Source organism: Lupinus angustifolius, chromosome LG01 (assembly GCF_001865875.1).
Source record: "Lupinus angustifolius cultivar Tanjil chromosome LG01, LupAngTanjil_v1.0, whole genome shotgun sequence".
Lineage (NCBI taxonomy): Eukaryota > Viridiplantae > Streptophyta > Magnoliopsida > Fabales > Fabaceae > Lupinus > Lupinus angustifolius.
Genome location: NC_032009.1, coordinates 22,516,002 through 22,539,601, shown reverse-complemented (window position 1 = coordinate 22,539,601; position 23,600 = coordinate 22,516,002). Strand labels below are relative to the sequence as shown.

Here is a 23,600-nt window from a genome sequence, read left to right as displayed (position 1 = left end):
ATCCTTCGTTATCTTCGAGGCACTCAGTTTCAGAGTCTTCTTTTCTCTTCAACTTCTTCCTTGACATTGTCTGCTTATTCAGATGCTGATTGGGCTGGGGATCCTACTGATCGCAAGTCTACTACAGGTTTCTGTATCTTTCTAGGAGATTCCCTCATATCTTGGAAGAGTAAGAAGCAGGATGTTATTTCTCGCTCTTCTACAGAGGCTGAGTATCGTGCTATGGCAACCACCACTGCTGAAATAGTTTGGTTGCGTTGGTTACTTGCTTCTTTGGGTGTTGATCAACCTGAACCCACTCCCATGTACTGTGACAATAAGAGTGCTATTCAAATCGCTCATAACTCTGTCTTTCATGAGCGTACTAAACACATTGAGATTGATTGTCACTTCACACGTCACCACTTCCAACATGGCACCATCACCTTACCCTTCATTTCTTCTTCGTTGCAGATTGCTGATTTGTTTACCAAACCTCATTCTACTCAACGTTTTCGTTTCTTGACTAACAAACTTTCGATGCTTTCGATTAACGCATCTTGAGTTTGAGGGGGAATGTTAAATGTATTTTAGTTATTAGTAAAGGGTAGTCTTGTCTTTTTGTATTTACTTAACTTCCTATATGTATTGGTCTTTTGGCCTTATCTCCATCATTAATTCCATTTGCATTTCTCCTCTCCCTTCTCTCTTCTTCTTCTCTTCTCCCTTCTCTCTTCCTTCCTATGCAGCTGATCTAACAACTTTTACTAGTATTTGAGGTGGAAAAGGGACAATTTACTCCATAGGTGCATCTTGACTAAAATATTATAGTCTTAGTGCTAAAGTTATTTATCATTTTGGTGCACTTTTGAAAGAATCGTCAATATTGATGCCGATTTTTTTTATTTATTTATTAACTCCCTCATAACTCGTTCTTACCATTACCAATTTGGGTTTTTTAATATTTTTTTACATAAAGTGAAGGAGCTCGCCCTTGCGGTCGACGAGTTTCATGTAATATGTACATTATATATCATAGGAAAAGGAAAATAAATGAATGGATTTGAAAGGAAGGAAGACAGAAAATAAAGGAGCATCTTTCCCTTGTTTTGTACCATGCATGCAACCATTATAAAATAAAATAGTAAATATTCATTTCAGTCCCTTATGTTTTTCGATTTTACAAATTTGGTCTCAAATTTTGAAAAACTCAAAATGATCCCCAATAATTTGAAATGTAGGTCAAATTAGACCCTAACACATGGTAAAACATGTTAAAAAATTTACAATTTGACCTACACTCAAAATTTTTAGAGACCATTTTTTGGTTTTCAATTTTTTAGGGATCAAACTGGTAATGTCAAAAAAATATGAGAGACTAAAATTAGTATTTAGAGTAGTTTTTTATATTCATAAAGATGTTTATTTCAATAAGTAAGACCATGATAGTAGTGGGTTGGTCTTTTAGTTTATGTAATAAGTTTATGAGAGATTATAAAAATAACATTCTTTTTACAATTAAGATAGTTTTTGTATATCAGTCTTCATGAACCAACAAGAAAAAAATGTCATTGGAAAGAAAATGGAGAATCACCTAAGAAACATTGAAACTCGTCCACTAGAAGGACGAGTTCCTTCATTTTATATAAAAAAAAATTAAAAACATAAATCGGCAATTGTATGAACGATATTTGAGTGAGTTAATAAAAAAAAAGGAAATTCGACACCGTTATTGACAATTCCTTCACAAATATACCAAAATGATAAATAACTTTAAAAAGGTACACCAAAAATATAATATTTCAGTCAAAATATATTTGTGTAGTAAATTTGCCTTGGAAAGAGGATCATAACATACGTCAATTTTTAGGATATGATTTAGTTTGAAAGTCTGTTTCAAAGTATATATTATAATGGAGTGAGACTCCTCTCAAGTAATAGAGAGACAAGTGATTTTTTCCTTTGTATTTTAAGGGTAAAAGTGTAATATCATTTTAAATAGAAGGGATATAAATGTCAATATGTATTGTCTTTTCTTTACTTTTACGTAGCATTTGTCTCCCCATTAATGGAGAGGAGTCTCACTCATTACAATGAGGATGAAGCGGTAGACCTTTATATGGGATTATGGTCCAACAAAATGCAATTGAATAAAGAACTCTAAAAAGTTTATATATAATCATTATATTATTCACCGTTCATTTAAATTATTTTTATAATAATCAATAATGATTAAATATGAATAATGAATTTATAGAACAATACTATATAAAATTATAAAACTCATATTATCAATGGATTTTTTCTCATTCAAATATAGCCTTTCTTGTTTGCAATTCTAGTCGTACTACAAATATCTTTAATTTATTCGAGTTAGCAAAATCTTTATTTTAATGGGAGATTTTTTTAACTATCTTATATGAGGAAGAAGAAACAACCGAATGTTGATCGGTAATGTAAATTCCTACTAAATCCACATAATAATTTAAAGGTTGTCAAGTTTATTCATAAAAATGACACTTATTAAGATAAATAATTATACATGATTAGTTCTTTTTGAAGATAAGGAATACCTTTAATATACCAAAAAAATATTAAGAAGAAGAAAACTCACATAATCTAACAACATCAGCACGGATGAAGATCAATTGTCCTTATTCTTATCTCATTTGGTATCTCTATCTAATTGAAAAGAAAAATTATAATAACGTGAATTAATAATTTTATATTATTTTATGTAATTTGTTTAGTTAGGTATACAAAGACATGGTTATCTTAGAACAGAAGATTATTATATGAAGAGCACATGATCCAATATTCCAATTCCATATCAATTACCAAGTATCGAATTTTTCAATTTGATAATACCGTGCTTCTCACGAGATCTTAACTACGTGGCTAATTTTCATTGGTGAATTAATCCACGCATAATAAAACCCTTTACAACATTATTTGCTAAATTAATAACCACCGACAGAAAAAATAGTAGTAGTCAGCGTCTCTCTCAGACACAGTCATACATTGTTGTCGATTAAGCAAAAATCAATTGACGAAAAAAATGCCATAAGCTACACAAAAACAAAACCCCTTTTGGAAAAAGTTTCAATTTTTACACAGTTTTTCCCTTTGGGTGTTCCTTTCTGATTCTGTTTTTTCCTTCCAATTCCCACAAAAATGGAAGATTTCAGATCCAAATCTTACGGTGATGGAAGGAACATGCAGATTGAGACTTATTCTGGAGGAACAACTTCAAGTGGTATTCATGGCATGCAAGATCTACGTTGTTACAGTGCTTCTTATGCTTCTTCTGTGCACCCAACACAAACTCAAAACGATGTGAAGTTCAAGAAAGGAAAGTCAACAAATGGGTCCATCTCAAAAAGCTGGAGTTTTGGTGATCCTGAATTGCAAAGGAAGAAGAGGGTTGCTAGTTACAAGGTTTATGCTGTTGAAGGTAAACTTAAAGGGTCTCTTAGGAAGAGTTTCAAGTGGATTAAGGATAGGTGCAACAGAGTTGTGTATGGATGGTAGCTATGTTTTGTTGTGTTGGCCTTTGATATTAAACAAATTAACCCTTATTCTTTAAGGGACTTTTAGTTTGGGTGCTGCATGTCTTTGATATCTATCTTGTATGTTAATTGATGAATAACTATTTGTTTTTGTTTACTATGTGGTTAGTGTTTATTTGATTTCCATGGCTTGGAAGTAAACATAAGGAATACAATATGGAAGAGAAGTTCTGGTTCTAGTATTCATTTTGGTTTCTGTGAATAGTTAAGTGTAACCATCTTGTTTGTTGCTTACTTGTGAGGAAGACTTATTTTGGTGGAAATTAGTGCATGCATGTTGATGCCTATTAATGCAAATTTGTGTGTTTTTCTTCCATTTGTCATGTCATAATCTAACTAATAAACTCCATGTTCTTTTATCTTCTCTTGTCCGAAAATTCTTCTGTATCAAAGTAGATCAGACATTTCTGGAGAACAAATTGGCTTGATGTTTGAAATGCTAGAGTTTTCCAAGCCCACAAAGATATCTTTACCTTTTTGCTTGATAATGATATGTTATTGTTTGAGGTGACATTTTCTCAAGACTTCTCCAAGAAGTGTGATCAGTACAGTGTTGATTTGTTGATTTGAAAGGCATCTTAATGAAGCCTTTGGATTTGAAATAGTAATAGATAAGAAACCCACTTTTGATCCCTGCAAAAAATAATTTTTCAACTATGCCTTCAAATTTACAAACATCTGACAAAATGGATTTGATAGTTACTGCTAGTTAGGCTAATTCACAACAAAGCCATCTCAGCAGCAAAATTGGTTGTTCCTTCAATCGATAAAGATGTTACTCTCCATACCAGGTAGAAAACGGGAACATATCTCCTGTGTCTTACTGTATTATGAATTATAATTGGTTGAAAAATATATATTTAATTTTAAATTTTAATTGCTCAGTATTTTTTTGACCAATCACTGTTCGTGACACATGGAATGACACATTATTGTAGGATACAAGATGTGGTTCCAAGTTCAACATAGGTGGCAAAAGTTACTATAAAAGACACTAATGCATATGGGACCATTTCAGACAATTATATAACTTGCTAGGTAACTCTAAATGATCACTAAAAATAGAATTGGATGCCATTACTTTTTCAGTTTTTTTCCTTACTTTCTCAAATATATCATAAACTAAAATGGGTAAAGTAAGTTTGTGTTCATTGTTTTCCGAAGGCAACTTAAAAGAGTATAAGTTTGACAGTATTAGCATAAAGAAGACCTTTCAAAAAGATCTCAGATTATTTCAAAAAGTATACACAGCCATTTAGAACAAGTTATGTGCTAAGCTTATGCGTTAGCAAAACTAGTAATGAATATTGAAATAACATGGTCCCACAAAAGTGTATCATGTTGAGAATAATTTCCAATGACCAAATTTCAAAACAGATAATTATATTTATGACCCAAATGGACAAAAGCACAAATGAGGAAAATGAATAGACTTGATGTTTATCCATCAATCCCATCACTACGGAAAATGTATTATAGACTTGAAGAAAATGTAGCAAGTCTTATTCCATCAAAAAACAAATAAAAAGCTTAAATTACTAGACTTGATTATCACCTGCCAATTTAATGAAAATCTTTTGGTAAGTTCAAATAAATTGTCATACAAGTTTATTGTGATAGAGTATCTAGGGAAAACTATTGGGATGCTTCGATTTGAGGTTGATAGGAATCTCACAAGGTAGAACAATTCCAACTACTGTAAATGTGACTAATGCAAGAGTAATCTCCATAAACATGTGGAAACTTAAGAATCTCATCCACAACAAGAATACAATGGCTAATTACATTTTTGTTGCCATTTCTTTGCAGTCCAGTGACACTGTAATCATCTGGTAAACCAATATAATAACTCACAAGAAAAGGTCATAAAACTTCAAAGATTTTCTTCAAGAGAAGTGCTACTTAAACCTGAGATTTTACAGCAAGCAGAACCCCAGGTTTCACCTCACAAATTATTTCAGCTTCATCAGTATGAGCATGAGTTATGATAAATCCTGAATCTCAAAGTTCAAACGCGCATTTCCTCACAGCTCAACTTAGTGATACAAGCAACTTTTGTGGTGCCTATCAAGTATTAACTGACAAATGTACTAGATCAGAAAATGTGAAATTAATGATGGGGCCTCCCATCATTCTCTAACTGCAAACTCTCCATACCCCTGAGTGCAGTATCATAGTTCTTGACATGATGAGAAGTATTTCTTGCAGCTGATACTCTCTTGGGATCAGAACCAATTGGTGAACTTCTTTGCCCACTCAAAATTCTCTGTGCTGCACCAGGGCTAGCAGTACGAGTACGAATATCTGACTCAGCACCAATAAATGCATCTCGGCTACTAGAAGCAGCAACTCGCCTTGATGATCCACTTGACTGGCCCATGACATTGGCACTAGACAACTGCATGATCATGGATTAAGCAATTATTGAGTTAGCAAGAGTAACCTTCAGTCAGAATAATTTGAAAGTTACAGATCTGTAACAATGATCTAATTATTGAAAACGAACCTCTCATAAACTACACACTCCAAACAACTGAGCATAGTATCCTTAATAACAGCAAAATCATAGGTTACTATATTTTTCTGGTTAGAGAAACTTACAGAATTTAGAACGGGCCCGGACAATCTTCGCCTTGAGGAGTCCGCTGACACCAAACCAGGAGGAGGCCGCCCTTCTTCCCCACCTGTGATTGATAAACAGGAAAAAACATAAAAAAGAGACAAATTAAACGCCAACTAACTACATTTAAACTTGGATGAAAAGAACATTAAAATTGCCAAAATATTATCCAATCTTTATTTGTGAAAAATAAATAATACATAGCGTAAAGGATTTAGTATTTGCAATATTTTGTTCTGTACATCAGTCATCGATCAGCATATAGGACCAAAAAAATTGTGTTGTCCTTCACCACTTGTGTTGTACTGTCTTAGTGTATTCGTCTCTCACATTAAACGCACACTTAACAGATAAAAAATTAAATTAAAGCCTAACACTACAAGAATAGTTAAGAAGACCTACCTGTCTGTCTATCAGCATTAGAAACAACCGGTGGAATTCCGGAACTAGTTCCAGCACCAGGACCCTAGACAAAAACAAGCATCTCAAACTCAAAATTCATTCCATTGGAAATGATAAAGACCTAAAATATTAAAAGGAGGAGGGGGAACACACTTACAATAGCCCGTGCTGGGGGAGTAGCTAGCTGTGATTGCTGATACTTCAATATGGTCCAGTCAAACACATAATCAAACTGGAATCCTGTTCAAATGCCAATTTGATAAGAAAAGAAAATTCAAACTCAGGTCCTACAAATGTGGAAGGATGCAATTGGTAAAGTTGAGAGGTGAGGCAAAAGGATTTTTTGGATGCAAATAGCTTCAAACCTTCACGAATAAACAGATCGCGAAATATTCTTTTGAGATAAGCATAGTCTGGCTTATCATCAAACCTTAGCGAGCGGCAATAGTGGAAATATGATGCAAATTCTGTTGGATAACTTCGACATAGAGCCTGGAATAAAGCGATAATTCTTAGTGTAATTCTTGAAAAGGTACATAATACACGCATTGGAGGGATCGACTTACTTCAATTGAGGTGGAAACCTTTTTCTCGCTGATTTTCTCATACTTCTGTTTCTTGGTTCCTGCTTTAAGCCCCTGCCAAGGAAGGCTACAAGAGAATGCAAATCAGGCGAAAGTATACAGTAATGGCAAACATCAATGTCGAGGAGGAAGCAATCATCACCTTCCTCTTAGGAAGTACATTAGAACATATCCAAGGGACTCTAAATCATCTCTACGGCTTTGCTCTGTGCACCAATCACCAGATAACAAAATTTTACCAGTCATTTATACAAATGTCATAGAAACCCCATGTAATTATACATAGTTACATACCAATGCCAAGGTGAGTATTCATGCTAGCATATCTTGCAGTTCCAGTGAGATTCTTATTTTCCCTGTAGTGTTAATAGTTGAATTGATTACAAATAACAAATAAACATTGATATCCAAAGAACATAGAAGATATGTGAATACCAGAAACAAGAAAACATGGAAGCCATAAAGCAAGCTATTCATAATTATACAATTATCACCACCAATCTATTGGGTGAATGAATTATTTGTGAAAAGAATAAAAATCTGGCATCAATTCAAAATGAGAAGTAGCCTACAAATTATGAATGGTGCAGGAGGAATATATTCACATGTACGTAAAAATCCAAATACAGTCAAACAGTAACCAAAAAATCAACATCGTTTCAGCTTTGTTTGCAGCATTAAACAATACTTTACCGAATAATTTTTGGTGTAAAACTAGTTCAATACCAAATTCTACAAAAAATGGACCAAATACAACTTGGACAGATTTATGACAATAAATTAAACTTAAAAAACCCCAAATCATCAGTTCTGATGCTGCCCAGAAAAAACATTTTCCAATAGAGTAAAGTATGTGTAATTATGGATAGATCGGCATCTACAGCTTCACCATACTAGCTAAAGACAGGCAAGGGTGAATAACCAGAAAATAGCAACAACAATGAGATTGTTGTATATCTAGTTTGTGTTATAGCTGCCACCAAAATGTTTGTTGATGGAAAAAATTTATACTTGATAGTGTATTCTTAAACAACCTTTATTCTTTTTGCATAGGGAAGCAGTATAATATATGATAACTTGACAATTTAGAACTGCAATTGGATAAATATTAAAATTGGGGTATGCCAGTTGTACTATATGCCATCAGGATCTAACAACATCGAATACCTAGGTAGCTGCAACAATTAATGCCCGCTAACTGAATCTCCATACCTGTAAGGGATGTGTTGATGGGTTGAACTATCTCTGTATTTCTTAGCCAAACCAAAATCAATAGCATAAACCTACAAGCACAACACTAAGCATTAAATATGTTTATATATGAAGATACAACAATATATCAGAAGAAGTACACATGTCAAAAAGATTAGCCACCTGGTTTGCACGCCTTCCTAATCCCATTAAAAAGTTATCTGGTTTGATATCCCGGTGTAGAAATGATTTAGAATGAATAAACTCAACACGGTTGATCTGGAAAAACAAGCAACGTCAGCAAAATAACTTCAGAACAGAAAAATATAATTGAGACAGAATTTTACGTAGTCAATCAGGACCTACCATTTGATCAGCAAGCATGAGGACAGTCTTTAGTGATAGCTTTCTACTACAAAAGTTAAATAGATCTTCAAGACTAGGTCCAAGCAGATCCATCACTAGAACGTTGTAATCTCCCTCCACTCCAAACCATCTAACATTTGGAATTCCAGCTGCCAAAACCAATCTTGAGTTAGAACTTATAAATTAGAATTTATAACAAACTAGATTATAAATGAGATTAATTTCCTAGCAAGAGGGAGAGGAGAAAAATGTACTCCTATTCTTTGCGGAAAATGCAAACAAAAGAAAGATTATAAAGAAAAAAATAGAGGATAGGCATTACTTCCTCCCTGAAGAATTCTGTACAACTTGGATTCGTATAGCAACTGAGGATGCTTTGTCTTGACAGCTTCCTAATTGAAAATAGCAGCAAAGAAACAGAAAGAGAACAAAAAAATTAGCTCTAGTTCAATTGTAGATTTAAATAATACAGTGATTACTTAAGATAAACAAACTGAAAAATGAGCATGAAAGTTCATTGATCCGAAACCACTATCCAATCAAAGATCTACAAAATAATGTATCATAATATTGAATAGGCATGGAAACACAAGTATTTTGCTGAGTGAGGAAAATTGATTGAATAAAGAAGGCATGTTTCAGTTTCATCCCCCTCACCAATATTTTGGAATGAACTACTTTAACAGCATCCATTCCACAAAATGTGGGAACCCTGTCTGATTTTGCATTACATCCTGGCAACGATGTAGCACACCTTGCTCATTTCACACTTAACTCAGCCATGCAGTGTACTACGTAAGGGCACCAAGACTAGTCTACGGCTAGCACAATTATAACACATTTCCAAAATCCAACCGTCTTTCATCACATTTTCAATTTTGCTTCTTATAAGTTTACTGAAAGTAAGGAGTGGTTTCTAAACAATTAAATGTCTTTCACTCTTTCAAAAGCACCCCAAAAAGAGAGCACACTCGGTCACACTCCCAAGTCGCAATAAATAAAAAGGGATAATAAGTTCAGAAAAAACACTTGAATCAATAGGGCAACCGCATAATTTCACAGGAAACCATCTTAGAAAAAACATTGCAGAAATATTAATGACAGGAACTAAAGCAAACATCTGAAACTGTAATCAAATCTGAAACCCAATTGATAAACAACACTTACAAGCTTAATTGCAACTTCTTCGTTAGTCTGACTATTAGTACCTGCAGAACAAAGTAACTCCTCAAAAAACACAGACAAATAATGAACATGTTGGAAAAATTAAGGTAAGAAAACAAACAAACCTAAATAGATCTCCCCAAAGGAACCACTACCGATCTTCCGGCCCAATCGAAACTTAGTACCAACACGAGCTTCCATTAAAAAAGTGTCGGAAAAAAACAAGACAAAACCCAAAAAAGATATGAACTTTGAAACCCTAATCTAACCGCAACCCTAAATTCAGAAAGACGAAAACATTAAATGGCGTATATAGTCAGCACCCGGAACTGTTATCCATAAATCGGGAAAAAACAAAAACAAAAAAACAGAAAAATAAGAAATGGTGTAAAAAGGAAAAGGGTAAAATTGAGGAGTGAGATCTAGAGTAAGAAACTACGGATTATATGTAATATTATCATCGTTGAATTGGAGATTGATATTTGATAATAGTAGAGTTAGGTTAATAGAGAGAGAGAGAGAGAGAGAGAAAGGGATTGGGTTTGAAGAGAGAGAAAACTTATTCGGAGAGAAAGAGAAAGCGTGAAGAGTGTTTTTTTTTTGGTGTATTGATTCTTGGAACCGTTGGTTTTTTTTTATTTTTTATGGAAAGGTAGAAGCAGTAATCATGTCCACCACGCGTGTTCTTTACGCGTGTCGCTACTTGCGTCGCTCCAATGTGGAACAACACTCAATAAGTGGGGACCACTTCGGATTTTACTTTATCTATCATCCACTATCATGGAGCGTAATTATCACGTGATTCAATCAATTAACGAAACTGGGATAATATTGTTTATTCTTTTTTGCTTTAAACAAAATCTACGATCTTTATCGATACATTAAAAAAACATTTGTTAGCGCGATACGGTGTCGTAGCTTCCTAATGGACTAATGGTATTGCAATTAACAATCTAATTAGGGGGAATAAAATGGATACATATTTCATTTATTATGGATTAAAAAAGTATAATATTTATACTCGCATTATAGGCAATCATATCTGAGCTGGAAACATCCACAGGTATGTGGGACTAACTCTCCTAACGGGTATTTTTTCCATCCAAAAGACTCGAAGCCCCCGATTCTTACTTAAGGGGAATCAAACATGTACCACTTGAACCAACGTGAGATGATAACATCTTTAAGAACAATTATTTGGGTCAAACCCTCTTATATATTTAAAAGGGGTTTACAATGAGGAAATATACTTAATTGAAGGGTTCGTTACTTTGCCTATATACTGCATACTCTATGAATGCTTTTTATCAATTTATAATGCCTTACATTATTGATGTGGGATATTAAAATTATTAAAAGCTTAACCTTGGTTAAATGTAGACTAGCACCTCTACATCAGAAGAATGGATTATGCTCACATAACTAGTTCAGTGACTTATTATTGCTCATGTGAAGTTTACTAATGAGTCTCAATTGGTCAAACCCACTTTGGATTTAATGTAACAATCAATGAAAAATGATTCTCCTCATTAATGGAGAGACGAATATTTGATTTTATTTGTATTTTTAATAATAAAAATGTTATTTGTGTATATAAACTGATAAAAATATTTTATCATATTATTATTTCATTTATTTTTTGTAATATTTGTCTCTCCATTAATAAAAAAACGTACTAATAATAAATGTACTTTTGCCTTTCAAAATTCATTATTTACAATAGCCACTGTCTATTGATAGTCTCACAAACACAAAATGGTTGGTAACATAAGAATCTTTTTTAAGTTGAACAATTAGTATATTGACTGAGAATTGTGTCACGAAAAATATAAGTAGAATTAAGATGTATTACGGAGTATTGTTAGGTGAGTAAAACCATCAAAATAAAAAAGAATATCATCATGTGAGTGTTGATTGAGTTAAAGTCATTGACCTTAATGGAGACAACAAAGTCTGAAGTCTCACATCAGATAGTATAACAAACTCAATGCAATACATATCATAAGATTTTCCTACCTAATAGATTAATTTTTTTAGTTGAGTTCTCCTATATGTTTAAGTCCTCACATGCAAACAGTTAAATTATAAGTTATATACATATACATTTTAATTATAAAATTTTTAAACTATAATATATCATATATAATTTATTTGCACTACTTTTATTTAATTGTCAATAATAATTAATATATAAGTGATGAACCATATACAAAAAAAAATTTACATTATGGAGTATTTTCCATAGAATCGTTAAGTGAAATTGTATTTTTTTCAAATAAAAAACACAATCACAATCACCTTCGTTTACTTATTTTAGAATAATCGTATACTTGATATCCAGTTGACCCGTTAGCTGTTGCCATCTAGTATCCATAGTGACAGCACATGCTGACATGTCCGGATTAGAATACTCTAACAATACCAAAAATAATATAATTCTAATTTTGTTTAGCTCTTGAGTTTTTCTTCTACTATCGCATATATATTCTACTTTATGGTTAATAAATTAATCATTTTCAAGTTATGTGATTGTTTTTATTATAAAAATATAACTTATAAGAATTTAATTATGGACTCTTTTGTTTTCCTAAACATCTTATAAAGTCTTATATTGATAGATTAATGCGTAAATATGAATATGTGGAAGTGTTTATTTTCAAGGTAAGGATAAATTACTTAAATTGTATGACAATAACTTATTTCAATAATTATGAGAGTCTTATATTTGCTACAGTTGTCTATCTATAGTGGACTAGTAGCTCATGGCATCTTATGTATTTTAAATAGTTTACCAGCTAATATTATTAGATAGTTTTGATTCAACACTTAACTTGTAAACTTTCAACATTCTCTTAATGATTCATGAAGTTTCAACTACCCGATGACATCTTATATTCCAACATGTATATCATTTAAGAGTTTTTTATATTGTCAGCACGTCATCCACTATTGATTGTATTATTTAAGAGTCAATGATGATTAATAAATCAATAGTGGATAATTTGTTGATAGTGTAAAAAAACACTTATACTTTTGATGTATACATATTAAATCAATCATTTAATACATTATTTACTCTCATTGGTAAGAAAATATATATTAAATTCTATTTTCTCTTCTAACCAATGATAATGAAATAATATATGAAATTATATAAACTTTGGGATAAAAAAGATTGCTGCTCAAACTTTTCTTATGTTAGATTTACATTTATGATAATGGCTTATGAAAAAATGATAATCAAACTTGAATGACATTCTGCATTCTATATAAAGAATTAATTGAATATTCTTGCCTTCCCAAAAAAGAAAGAGACAAACTCGAGTAACGGATACAAGATTTATAGTTAGTCCTCTAATTACATCACCTACTAGTTGTTGTCACATAATGTAAAATCTTCTGCTGAGACCCACCTTAGTTCATAAAAATGGCCCAGAATCCCTTAACTTGAAGCTGGAATTAGGTTTCTTGGGCTGGGTAATCCCATGTATGCAAGCCTTGGGGACATTCTAACTTTTGGGCTGGGCCTGGGTGAAGGAATTGGGCCATAGTTAGTGAGCTTTGCCGAAGTGGGCCTTGGAGACAAATTGACTTGCTCCAATGCCCGTGTTTGAAGGTGTTCAGGATAGTCGCGGACACACCCGATACGAGGCCCAGCACCACTACACCACTTGCGAGATAACTTCTTGGACAAGTTAAATGTTGGTGGGACTTCTACTTTTTTGTCAGCACCCTCTTTATCAATGACATTGTTATTCACAGTAATTGAAGTTTTGATTTGTTGTGATTCATTAGTGGCAGTAAATGAATTGGTCTCAATAAGTGAAGGTGTGTCACCATCTATTGCATATCTCTGCATCAAACATGCAAAAATAACTATCAGCTAGTTCTTCATAAAAATAATTCAAATAACATCAACAACCAATTTTTTTATGAAAATAGATGGAGTGAATTATATGGATAGAACAAAGTCATAATACTTCCTTTTTAAGTATTAAGCTCAAAAGTCATTTTTTATCATTTTTCTATGATTTTTTTTCCTCTAAGAATTCGACTAATTTTCATTTCAATATACTATCCTCCCTTACAGTGACTTGGAGAATGAGGTAAGTAAAATTTGCTTTATTAAGTGGCATGGGAATTATTTAAGAATCAATTTATTACCTTCACATTGGAGAGGTCTACTTTGTGCTCCTCGAGAAAGCTTATAAATTCTTTGAAGTTTTCTTCTGTTGGGTGGTAGTGACCACTATATGGCCAAATAGCCTGCAATAATGTGCATATAACAAAACTTTGTAAGCACATTTTGCTTATGAGAACAGCTATAGTTATGCATGAGCATGTGATGTATCATAATGTATGAAATATAAGATAAATATAATATAATAATGACATTGGTTATGATGATGATTGTGTGAAATGCATTATTGAAACTGTACCTCAAGAACACCTTGATGGGCCACTAATCTGCCAGCTGCTGTGGTTGCACCTCCAGCTAGAAAACTTGAGTGCTGAAATTTACCCTTTTGTTTTCTCCCAACATACAAGGCCCTTGTGGTGCTAAGAACAAATATCCATTTGGATTTGTCATCAGTGTCCACAAGTCTTCCACCCTGTTTGAAAACCAGCTTTCCATTTTCAACAACTACTTCATATTCTACCCTCTCATTCTGCAATTATAGCAAAACAACAAGGTCAAAAATTGGTTAAGGTTCAATATTAAAATTAAGAAGAGTAGTTCAACATGTATTTAAATCATGTCCAGGAAAACAAGAAAGACAATATGAGACTTACTACCTAACATGTCTGCTCTATAGAAACTTGCCAAATCAGGTACACGATTAACTTTGACCTATGATTAAAGGGCATTTTTTGGCCTATGACAATTAGAAAAAAGTTGGAATATGGCTCTAATATCATGTTAAGGTTCCGTTGCAAAACTAATTGGCTATAAGAGGAATAACCCAACAGTTGTTTAAACATGCAAATGAGAACGAGGCATACGATACGATGTGTGACGGGATATGTAATAGGGTTGTAAATCTAAAAGTAGGATTGTTCACATATAACTAAACTTACTGGTGCAAGATATTTAATGCATTGCCGTTGTAGAATGCTCCTTGGGCATTTCTCAAGATTTATTTCTTTGCCATCTCCAATATCCAACCTACATGTAATAAAGAACAAGGGTTAATTAACCATTAAAAGCCTTAGCTTCTCTTGATAATTACAACAAAGGAGAAATAATAGATATATTAGAACAAGAGTTTAATTACCAATAGAAAAATGGTTGGTTGCTTTGGCTTTCAAACCAAATGTCATAATACATGTGCAGATTGTGTCCATATCGATGACGTGGATCAATCTGTGCAAGTGCAACAAACAAGAATGAATTAGCATTGCTAAGATTGAACTTAATGTAATAATGGCTAAAAGTGGTTCAGGTTCAAGGACTTACAGCTTCTAGCCAATGTTGCAGTGCTAGTTTCTGTCCATTTTCATCCTTGGACAAACCCTTTCCAACCTGTATGAAAAAAGTTATAGTTAGCACCAACTAGACTCCAAATAAATTATAAGATAATGACTCAGCTGCTTCAACTTGTAGAAAACTGAACATTGAATAAAAACTGTTAAGTTTTCGAACATTTTGTAGAAAACTGAACATTGCATTCGAACATTGTTACATGGGTATGGGAAGAGTTACTCCACCACGTCTTAAACCAAAATCTTAAGACATTAATTCTATGGGTCTTTCCTTCTTATAAACTCTTTCATTCCTCCCTGCATATCCAATGTGGGACTTCACACTTGAATAAACCCAACAGCCGTAAAGTTTTGATTCAAGATCTCACTTGTGCCTTTTCATTCTTTCCATACCCAATAACAATGGAACAAGCTCCCTTGCCGTGTTCGGGCCAGCGAGCAAAAACAATAGCTATTCTCCACAAAATGTGTCACAACTATGCCATAAATTCTAATTGATCAATTGATTAATACCTTAGCTGCTCTTGTCCTTGCCCTTGCCCACCTTGACATGGCGGTTTCTTGTTTCTGGACATCAAAGAATGACACAGAGCTCCTTTTAAGAGCAGCAAAATCTAATGCCTTCCACCTACATCATTTAAAACACACAAATCAATAACATATTAAGCTACAACATGCTTAAGCAAATAAACTACTTTTTTTATAAGTCAAAATTCAATCAAAGGTGTAGTAAAAAACATTGCTTAATTTACATTGATACTCACCATAGCTCTTCTACCACCACTGCACAATCTGCAAGGTTTCTTCTAGTCCGGTAACTTTTGTAAACTTTTTGAAGCTTAGTTGCAGCAGCATCAAGCTCACTGACAGGTCTGGGTGAAGAGAAAACCACTGTTTCTGGCAAAGAAAGCACAGGCACTGGTTTCTTATTGAATTCATCACTTTTTCTTGCAGGAGAATTCAAATCCATGTTCTCATTATCTTGAACAAATGAAAAATTTCTTTCAGGGATCACATTTTCAGGTCTAAAATCTCTCAACCTGTTTGAACTGCTATTCTTTGTGGACCCATTTGACAAAAGATTAGCACTTTCTGATTCTCTTTTGTTGAAGCTTGTTGCTCTCAAAATCAAAGCTCCATTTTTTGAAGTGAAGCTAATGTTTAGAGGCACACCAAAGAGTGAATGTTCCAAAATTTCTTCCCAAGCTGATTGGAGTATGGAAAGTGATAATCCCATAGAGATGCAGATAACCCTTTGAAGAGAACTCTTTTTATATCTGCACAAGTAATAATATATATATTAGCCAAGCCATAAAATAATTTGTACTACCATCAAATCCAAGAAATTGAAATGCATATAAATATAATAATCCATGGCTAAAAGGTACTTATTTTCAAACTATTAATCTCTAGTGAATAATATAGCAAACAACTTAAAAACATATATGAAAGCCCACCAAGAAAAATTTACCTTTGTTGTATGTTATTGTTGCTGAAAAGAATTGAAGTATGATTGAAAGATCAAACACTAGCTTTACTTATATATAGGCTATTGGGATGAAAAATATTCCACAAATAGTGGTCAAAAGTGGAAAATAAGAGAAAGGAGCAGACTTTGAATTACTACTAGGAATCTACGAGGACAGTTTCGAATTGGAAAATAAAGGTGGGTGAAAACAAAGTTCCAAGGTCACTCTTATTTGTTTTCCAAGGTCTAAACCAAGACCCACGTTTAGTTTGAGGAATTCAAAGATTTAGTTTGGTGGGTTTGAATTCTCACTCATGAGTTTTGAGTTTTGTGGGAAAGTCTCTTATATATATAGGGTTGTGTTTGTAATATAATAATTTGTTGGAGCAATATCATAAACAAGCACGACAACTAATGCAGACAGGCATGGTGGTCAAAGAAAGTAAGCTTCTGAGAGGTTTCATGGAGAAGCACGATTTGCTGTTACTCTAATGCATTCTTTATTATTACTAAATTTTGGGATTTCGTGTTTCAGTTTTAATAGTCAACCAACTATATAAATATTTTTTTATCGAAAATGATTACTATTTTTGTTATAAGTGAAACATCACTCTTCAACCTTCTTCATCCTCAACCTCCTTATGACTCTCCAACTAGATAAATACTTAATATTACTTACATTTTTAATGACAAAAATATTATTTAATTATCTATACTATTAATAAAGGCAAAACAAGTAAGAAATACCTTATGGTATAATTTTTATATTCCAAAATTACTCTTTTATATTTTTAATAATACTAAAAACTTCCACATATTACTTTCATTTTTTATATTAATAATTTAATATCATTAATCTTCCACACATTCTCTTATTTCTGTCTTCTATCTTTCTCCACCCAATAGGCACAAAATGAGAAATTGACATAGTTTTATGTATATCATATCAACTATTATATATTATCTTCTTAAATATTCACTCTTTATTGAGTTTATATATTGCACTCTTCTATTTAAATTGTTTTTCTTAAATAATATAATATGAATATCATACATACTATATCAAAAAATAAGAATGCGGGTGACCGACATGGAGTGCCGATCGACACGCTAGTATAAATAAAGATAAAAATATTTTACTAGTTTTTTTTTTTTTTTTGTAATATTTACTCATACATAAGATGAGTTAATTTAATGTGGATAAAAATGCACTAAAACCCTAACCATTATATTAATAGGTTAAATATTAAATTCCGTAGAAACAAAGGTAATCATAGACCCTAAAAAGATATTATGTCTTCAAAAAGATATTAGTTTCTTATCATAAATATGAGCAGATACCACTAATTACATAGTACTTGACCAACCCAGTACTTGTTTCAAATGAAATGTATTTGTTTGTGGATATCCATGGAGACATTTTTGGATGATCTTATCAATAGCCAAGGTGACAAAAGATACATGGAGGATGTCATTACTATTGTCTAATTATACATGGTTTTAGATTATCCAAAAACATTTCCGTATGTGGAAAAACTTACCCATGATCTCTTCCCCCATTTCAAATTCAAACATAAGACCGAAAGACTACAAGAAAACAAGAACAATGACTGAAAAATCAATTCAAATATTACATATAAGACTAAGAATTTTGTACAAGAAAGTGTATGTTTTTTAAATGAGTTTTAGAAGTAATTCAACTTCAGCAATAGTGGCTATTACATACAAGCCTTCCTCAGAATCAAAAATTACAATCTTCAAAACAATATACTAATACTATATATAGTAGTTCAGCTATCTCAATTCTTATATTAATCTGTTGCAAGTTGCAATTATATATCATCGACATCGAACATCGCAATGGCTTAAAAGTCAGCGACATATATCTTGAATCTTGTGAAGCGTTAGGTGTATAGTTTTTTTTTATAAAAGCATCAAGTGTATGTGTTTATTTGGATTTATGTTGGGGTACAAAAATAGTTTTATTTTGTAAAATATTTAAAGTCTATGCAAGCGCATCTCTGAAATCAATTATATATCTTACTAACGTAACAGAGCACACGTACGAACTAAATGGCGTGCAATTTATTTGGTGTGCGATTTTATCCTAACAATTTCAGTTCAATTTTCTCTGTGTTGCAAAGAATGATTATATATATATATATATATATGATGTTAGTATAAAAATTTATATAAAATCAATACATTATACTATATAAAACTTATATATCGTTAGTACATATATTTTTTCTAATTATAGGTGCTCTTAATATTTACGTATCCAGAAAATTGCTAATATTTCAAAGTATCATTAACTTTTATGATAAATATTTTCTTTATTTAGTATATTAGGATGACCTGTACGTTAAATATTTATTTATTTATTTAGTATTTAACTCCCGTTGAATCCTATGTAAAAACGTGTTAACATCCGTATAGGGAAGTTCCATCTCAAAATCCTGAATTTATTGGGCTACATATGCCAATTGGTAAAGGAAAGGATGGATAGTTCAGATAGAAATCATATGTCCCAAATGATATCTCTCTATGTTCCAAGTCAATTAGATAACTATATTTCATTGCTTTTTTTTTTAAAAAAAAAATTTATTCAAGTATCAATATATAATTTACTAAGAATAGAAAATGAGACACTGTTTGGAATATATGATCTTCAACTAATACGTATAGTGTGTAACAACATCACAATAAATTCTAGAGAAAGAGAAAAGCTATTCTTGGTGTGTGCTTAAAAATTGGGTGGCAATTTCGATAAAAGAATGTAATAATAAAATGGTACAACATCCTTATTTGAAGTTAAAGCTTAATGAATAATAATACCATTTGATTCTATCCCTCATTACACATATTAATTATTTGAATGTAAAAAATAACATTTTTGGAATTTTTATGGGACCTAAGTTTTTAGTATCTATACTTATAAGTAGAATTTGGCAAATTAAGTCACTTTGTTGAGTCAAGTTCAATTTGTTGACCTCAGAGTAGCTTAAGTTAATGTAATGAGTAAGTGCATAAAACAAAAATACACCGAGAACTAATCAAATGTCTTCTATAAGAAAGAAAACAAGCCCCGTAATCTTGGAGATATTAAATAAGCTAATAATAACTTAGTTAATATACACTAATTATATAAGTTTTTTTTTTATACTGTCAGTAAATCATTTACCAGATTTATTAAATATAGTTGATTCTCAAATAAAAGTAATGCAAATCAATGCTAAATGATTAATAGATTTTAAACTCAATATCTTAGGGGACTTTTGGATATGAAGACTTGAGCACGCATATAGTGACATAGTGCCCCTCTATAACATATTAACTCACATAAAGGCAATAGAAAACAGAGAAGTCTTAAATATTTCTCATATTACAAACTGTCATAGAACTATGAACATGCTGCTGATATAGGAATATTTACAAGCTGGGTACACCAAAATAAGGTAAACACAAAAGGGGGTGGGGGAGAATCTTGGTCCTACACTTTTGAAGCTGGTGATTGAAGAAGAGTCTTATAATATTTTGCTCTTCATGATCTAAACACACCCTTGCAACCTGCAAATGCACATTGCACTATTAAGTCAGATACAATACTACACTCAAAATTAACAGATTGATAAAAAAAAATAGAGCAAGTTTTTACCATTGAAAGGCTAAGTAATGAGTTTCAACTAGTTTGTCCCACTAATCCACTTTCTGATCCAACCCATTCAGCTGGTTTACTTATCAAATCCTCCAATTCAAGATAGATATTTGAGTCATTCACATCTAGTTGTTCTTCATCAACAACTGAATTTTCCCTCATTAGTTTCTCTGACACAACATGATAATCAGAAGAAACATCCTGTCCATTTGTCCTACAACCATATGCCCTTAATCCTTGCACATGACTACATAATTCATCATCCATACCCATGTTATTGATGTTCACACTTTCAGACAAAAGTCCAATGATGTCAGATTGCAATGTAGTAAAATGTTCATGACCTTGGTCTCTATAACAAACATCATGGGAACTTGTCTCCATGGCATTAAGGAAGTTCATAGGGCACTGTGTTTCAAGTAATCTGTGTTTCTTAACCATGTCATTTCCATCAAGCTCTCTTTTTCTCTTAACAGTGTGGAGTAACTGATCAACAAAAAATGGCTTTCTACACATTCTAATGAGAAAAACTATCATCTGATTATGTTTTACTTCTGCAGTGTGAATTCTCTCCTGAACATTTGTGAGTTGCATGTGAGAATTTTCTTGCTGTTGTCTCAGCTTTAGGATTTCAAGTTTCATTATGTTTTGGTCTTTCTTTAGTTTCTCAACTTCAGCCTCAAGACCAGGTTTCATTGAACTTAATGTTCCATGATGCTGTTTGTTATACTTACTTCTTCTCCTAATGTTTTTCAGTAAATGTTTCTTCCCTCCTTGAAATCCTTCATTTGCAAACTCCCATCGTTCTGAATCAACCTTCCTAAAGCCCTGTGCCCATAAACCAAAAGAAAAACAGAACTTCAGCTAGGAAATTTAAATCACAAATTCAATTGCATAAACAGAACTTCAGCTTTGAAGACCAGCTATCTAAAGTAAACATATAATGATCTATATCTCAGTATTTAGTGGTTGAAAACTTGAAATACGATTTTCCAAATTGATAAAATCAGTTAAGCAATGTTTTATCAGCGGAAAAACTAATATATTTTGACTAAATAGTAAATATCATCATTTAGTTCCCATTTTATATCTCATATCTTTTGATACTTATTAGTTATTATGTATAATTTAAATAATATAATAATTCGAATAAAATACGCCCAACATATACAAAGTAATGAATTTTGGAGACTGTGTTAAAATAGAGAAAAACTTGTCTACACATACGAAACATATCTAATTTAGAAACAAATTTATTTATGTTTTTCTGGTGCTAAATTTTAATTATAATCTAATTTTTAATGTATTATATATATATATATATTATATATATTTTTAATGTATTATATATATAATCTAATTTCCATGTGTATATCCTAGCCATCAATTCTAAGAAAATCTAATGATTTAAATCAACTCACTAATTCAAATCATTAGATTTCTCTAAAATTGATGGCTAAGATACGGAATAAGTTTAAAAAACTTACTATTGAAGTAAGTGGATCCCTCCGATATATATATATATATATATATATATTTAGAAACAAGTTTTTCTATTAATAATAGATATGAGGTGAGAATGAGGAAAAATAAGATATTAACACTTAACATTATAAGCATTAAAATTGAAAAATGATGAGTAGTACAGTTACAACAACAATGATGTTTGTTCTAATAACTCTATTGTATATATATAGAACAGAAAAAGAGGAGGAACTAACATAAGTATTGAGCTGGCGAATGAAGCTAGAGAAATTGCTGTGCTTGAAATACTTTGGCAGAAGTAGTTTTGAGAAGTGATGAGAATCAAAAACAATGAAGCTATCACGATTTTCACTCCACCCTACAATCGTGTCAGTTTCTGGATCCTCCACCATTTCAAATGTCTTCTTCAAAAACGGTGGTGGACTCACCTCATTTATCGACGATGAAGATGATGAACCATTCACACCAATATCATCAATAACCTCTTCTTTTATACCAATACCTTCTCTCATATCAGTATTATTACTACCAGTAACACGCTCTTCTGTAACTACTGAGTTTCTACTTTCGCTGAAAACTTCTTCTTCAGCGTTGTCTTTGAATAACGTGGCTTGCTCTCGTTTCACTCTCGCTAACGACGTCGTTTCACTACCACCAACAATCATTTTCAGACTTTAGAATTTAGATAAGGGTGTGTGTTGGGAGAAATGTTGGAATTATTTTCCATTTATGGATGATAACTAAAATGTTGAAATCACTCACCACTATATAGGAACTAATATTTTTGTTTTTTTTTGGTTTGTAAGAAAAATGGACCGACACAGAGAGGGATATAGCGTATCTATGTGACTGTCTAATTTGGGGAATTCAGGTAGGTGCCACGTGTTCATGTATTTTTCCAGTTTTGACACTTGTCGCAAACTACATCTCTTCTCAATCACCTCTTGCCGAATGTGTTCCAAAGAATTTCTATCCATGTTTTTTTTTTTAATTAAAAGAGTATGTCATTTTAAGTAAGAAACTAATTATTTTGTATTTGTGTTAGTTTTTTTTTAAAAGTGTAACTCCAAAGAGTTAAATTTATGACTTTGGTTATGGTAGAAATCTAATATAGTCTTAGACCTTTACACGAAAATCATAATGTATTGACTCAAAGACATATACTCTCCTAATATCTTTCACCTGGTAAAAACATCTTACTCAAATCATTTTCAATCTTTGATATTAGATTGTGATATAAGCAAATTTTAAGTCTAAATTTCTAATTATTTTTTAATTAAGTAATTTTAGAAATTAGTACAATATAGAGAGGAAGTAAATTCATTAAAATTTATTAGGTTATGATAAATTAGTGTGTTATATGCAGTTTTATATGATCACCAAAAATACTATTATAGAAATAATGATATCTTAAACATTTTTTTTGTTGAGAAAAGTCAAATCATGCTTGCATGCCTAGTGTCACAACCGATTCAACCGTCTAATACAACATCAGCTTTAATCGAGTTTATCTAATTTTCACTCACAAAATAGAATTCATGTTAACCTCTCTTTACTTCACAGTTCACATGCCTTATTACAGTGTTGTTGTTGGTCCAATGAGCACACTAACTCGAAATGGATAGGTTCA

General features: G+C 32.1%; 4 protein-coding genes across 4 annotated transcripts; 1 reads left to right on the top strand and 3 right to left on the bottom strand.

The window, feature by feature from the left end:
- LOC109356133 lies at window positions 2,978-3,750 on the top strand. Its single transcript, XM_019599473.1, has one exon. It carries the CDS (start codon window positions 3,154-3,156, stop codon window positions 3,508-3,510), a length of 357 nt encoding a protein of 118 aa, XP_019455018.1. The 5' UTR covers window positions 2,978-3,153; the 3' UTR covers window positions 3,511-3,750.
- On the bottom strand, window positions 5,111-10,409 carry LOC109356123 (casein kinase 1-like protein 1). Its single transcript, XM_019599465.1, has 14 exons — window positions 10,001-10,409; window positions 9,879-9,919; window positions 9,034-9,103; window positions 8,712-8,860; window positions 8,529-8,624; window positions 8,367-8,437; window positions 7,449-7,510; window positions 7,297-7,360; window positions 7,137-7,221; window positions 6,936-7,062; window positions 6,728-6,810; window positions 6,571-6,634; window positions 6,150-6,232; window positions 5,111-5,946 (listed from the first exon to the last, which is right to left on the bottom strand). The coding sequence occupies exons 1-14, from the start codon at window positions 10,074-10,076 to the stop codon at window positions 5,659-5,661; spliced, it is 1,359 nt and encodes a 452-aa protein (XP_019455010.1). The 5' UTR covers window positions 10,077-10,409; the 3' UTR covers window positions 5,111-5,658.
- Window positions 13,110-17,157, bottom strand: LOC109356113 (IQ domain-containing protein IQM1-like). Its single transcript, XM_019599453.1, has 9 exons — window positions 16,831-17,157; window positions 16,124-16,636; window positions 15,873-15,987; window positions 15,334-15,399; window positions 15,152-15,240; window positions 14,955-15,042; window positions 14,315-14,545; window positions 14,040-14,141; window positions 13,110-13,728 (listed from the first exon to the last, which is right to left on the bottom strand). The coding sequence occupies exons 2-9, from the start codon at window positions 16,594-16,596 to the stop codon at window positions 13,318-13,320; spliced, it is 1,575 nt and encodes a 524-aa protein (XP_019454998.1). The 5' UTR covers window positions 16,597-16,636; window positions 16,831-17,157; the 3' UTR covers window positions 13,110-13,317.
- On the bottom strand, window positions 20,154-22,690 carry LOC109356102 (heat stress transcription factor A-9-like). Its single transcript, XM_019599445.1, has 3 exons — window positions 22,207-22,690; window positions 20,486-21,313; window positions 20,154-20,397 (listed from the first exon to the last, which is right to left on the bottom strand). Exons 1-2 carry the CDS (start codon window positions 22,633-22,635, stop codon window positions 20,510-20,512), a joined length of 1,233 nt encoding a protein of 410 aa, XP_019454990.1. The 5' UTR covers window positions 22,636-22,690; the 3' UTR covers window positions 20,154-20,397; window positions 20,486-20,509.

What these genes read in the sequence shown, in the direction of transcription:
- LOC109356102 (XM_019599445.1), bottom strand. Translation starts at nt 22,635, where the DNA reads ATGATTGTTGGTGGTAGTGAAACGACGTCGTTAGCGAGAGTGAAACGA. An exon ending in TTCGCCAGCTCAATACTTAT is followed by an intron (nt 21,314 to 22,206) that starts GTTAGTTCCTCC and finishes TTATGGGCACAG; the next exon opens with GGCTTTAGGAAGGTTGATTC.
- LOC109356133 (XM_019599473.1), top strand. Translation starts at nt 3,154, where the DNA reads ATGGAAGATTTCAGATCCAAATCTTACGGTGATGGAAGGAACATGCAG.
- LOC109356113 (XM_019599453.1), bottom strand. Translation starts at nt 16,596, where the DNA reads ATGGGATTATCACTTTCCATACTCCAATCAGCTTGGGAAGAAATTTTG. An exon ending in CAAGGACAAGAGCAGCTAAG is followed by an intron (nt 15,400 to 15,872) that starts GTATTAATCAAT and finishes TTTTTCATACAG; the next exon opens with GTTGGAAAGGGTTTGTCCAA. An exon ending in TAGACCTCTCCAATGTGAAG is followed by an intron (nt 13,729 to 14,039) that starts GTAATAAATTGA and finishes TGTTTGATGCAG; the next exon opens with AGATATGCAATAGATGGTGA.
- LOC109356123 (XM_019599465.1), bottom strand. Translation starts at nt 10,076, where the DNA reads ATGGAAGCTCGTGTTGGTACTAAGTTTCGATTGGGCCGGAAGATCGGT. An exon ending in GAATACTCACCTTGGCATTG is followed by an intron (nt 7,361 to 7,448) that starts GTATGTAACTAT and finishes ATTGGTGCACAG; the next exon opens with AGCAAAGCCGTAGAGATGAT. An exon ending in CGATCTGTTTATTCGTGAAG is followed by an intron (nt 6,811 to 6,935) that starts GTTTGAAGCTAT and finishes GCATTTGAACAG; the next exon opens with GATTCCAGTTTGATTATGTG.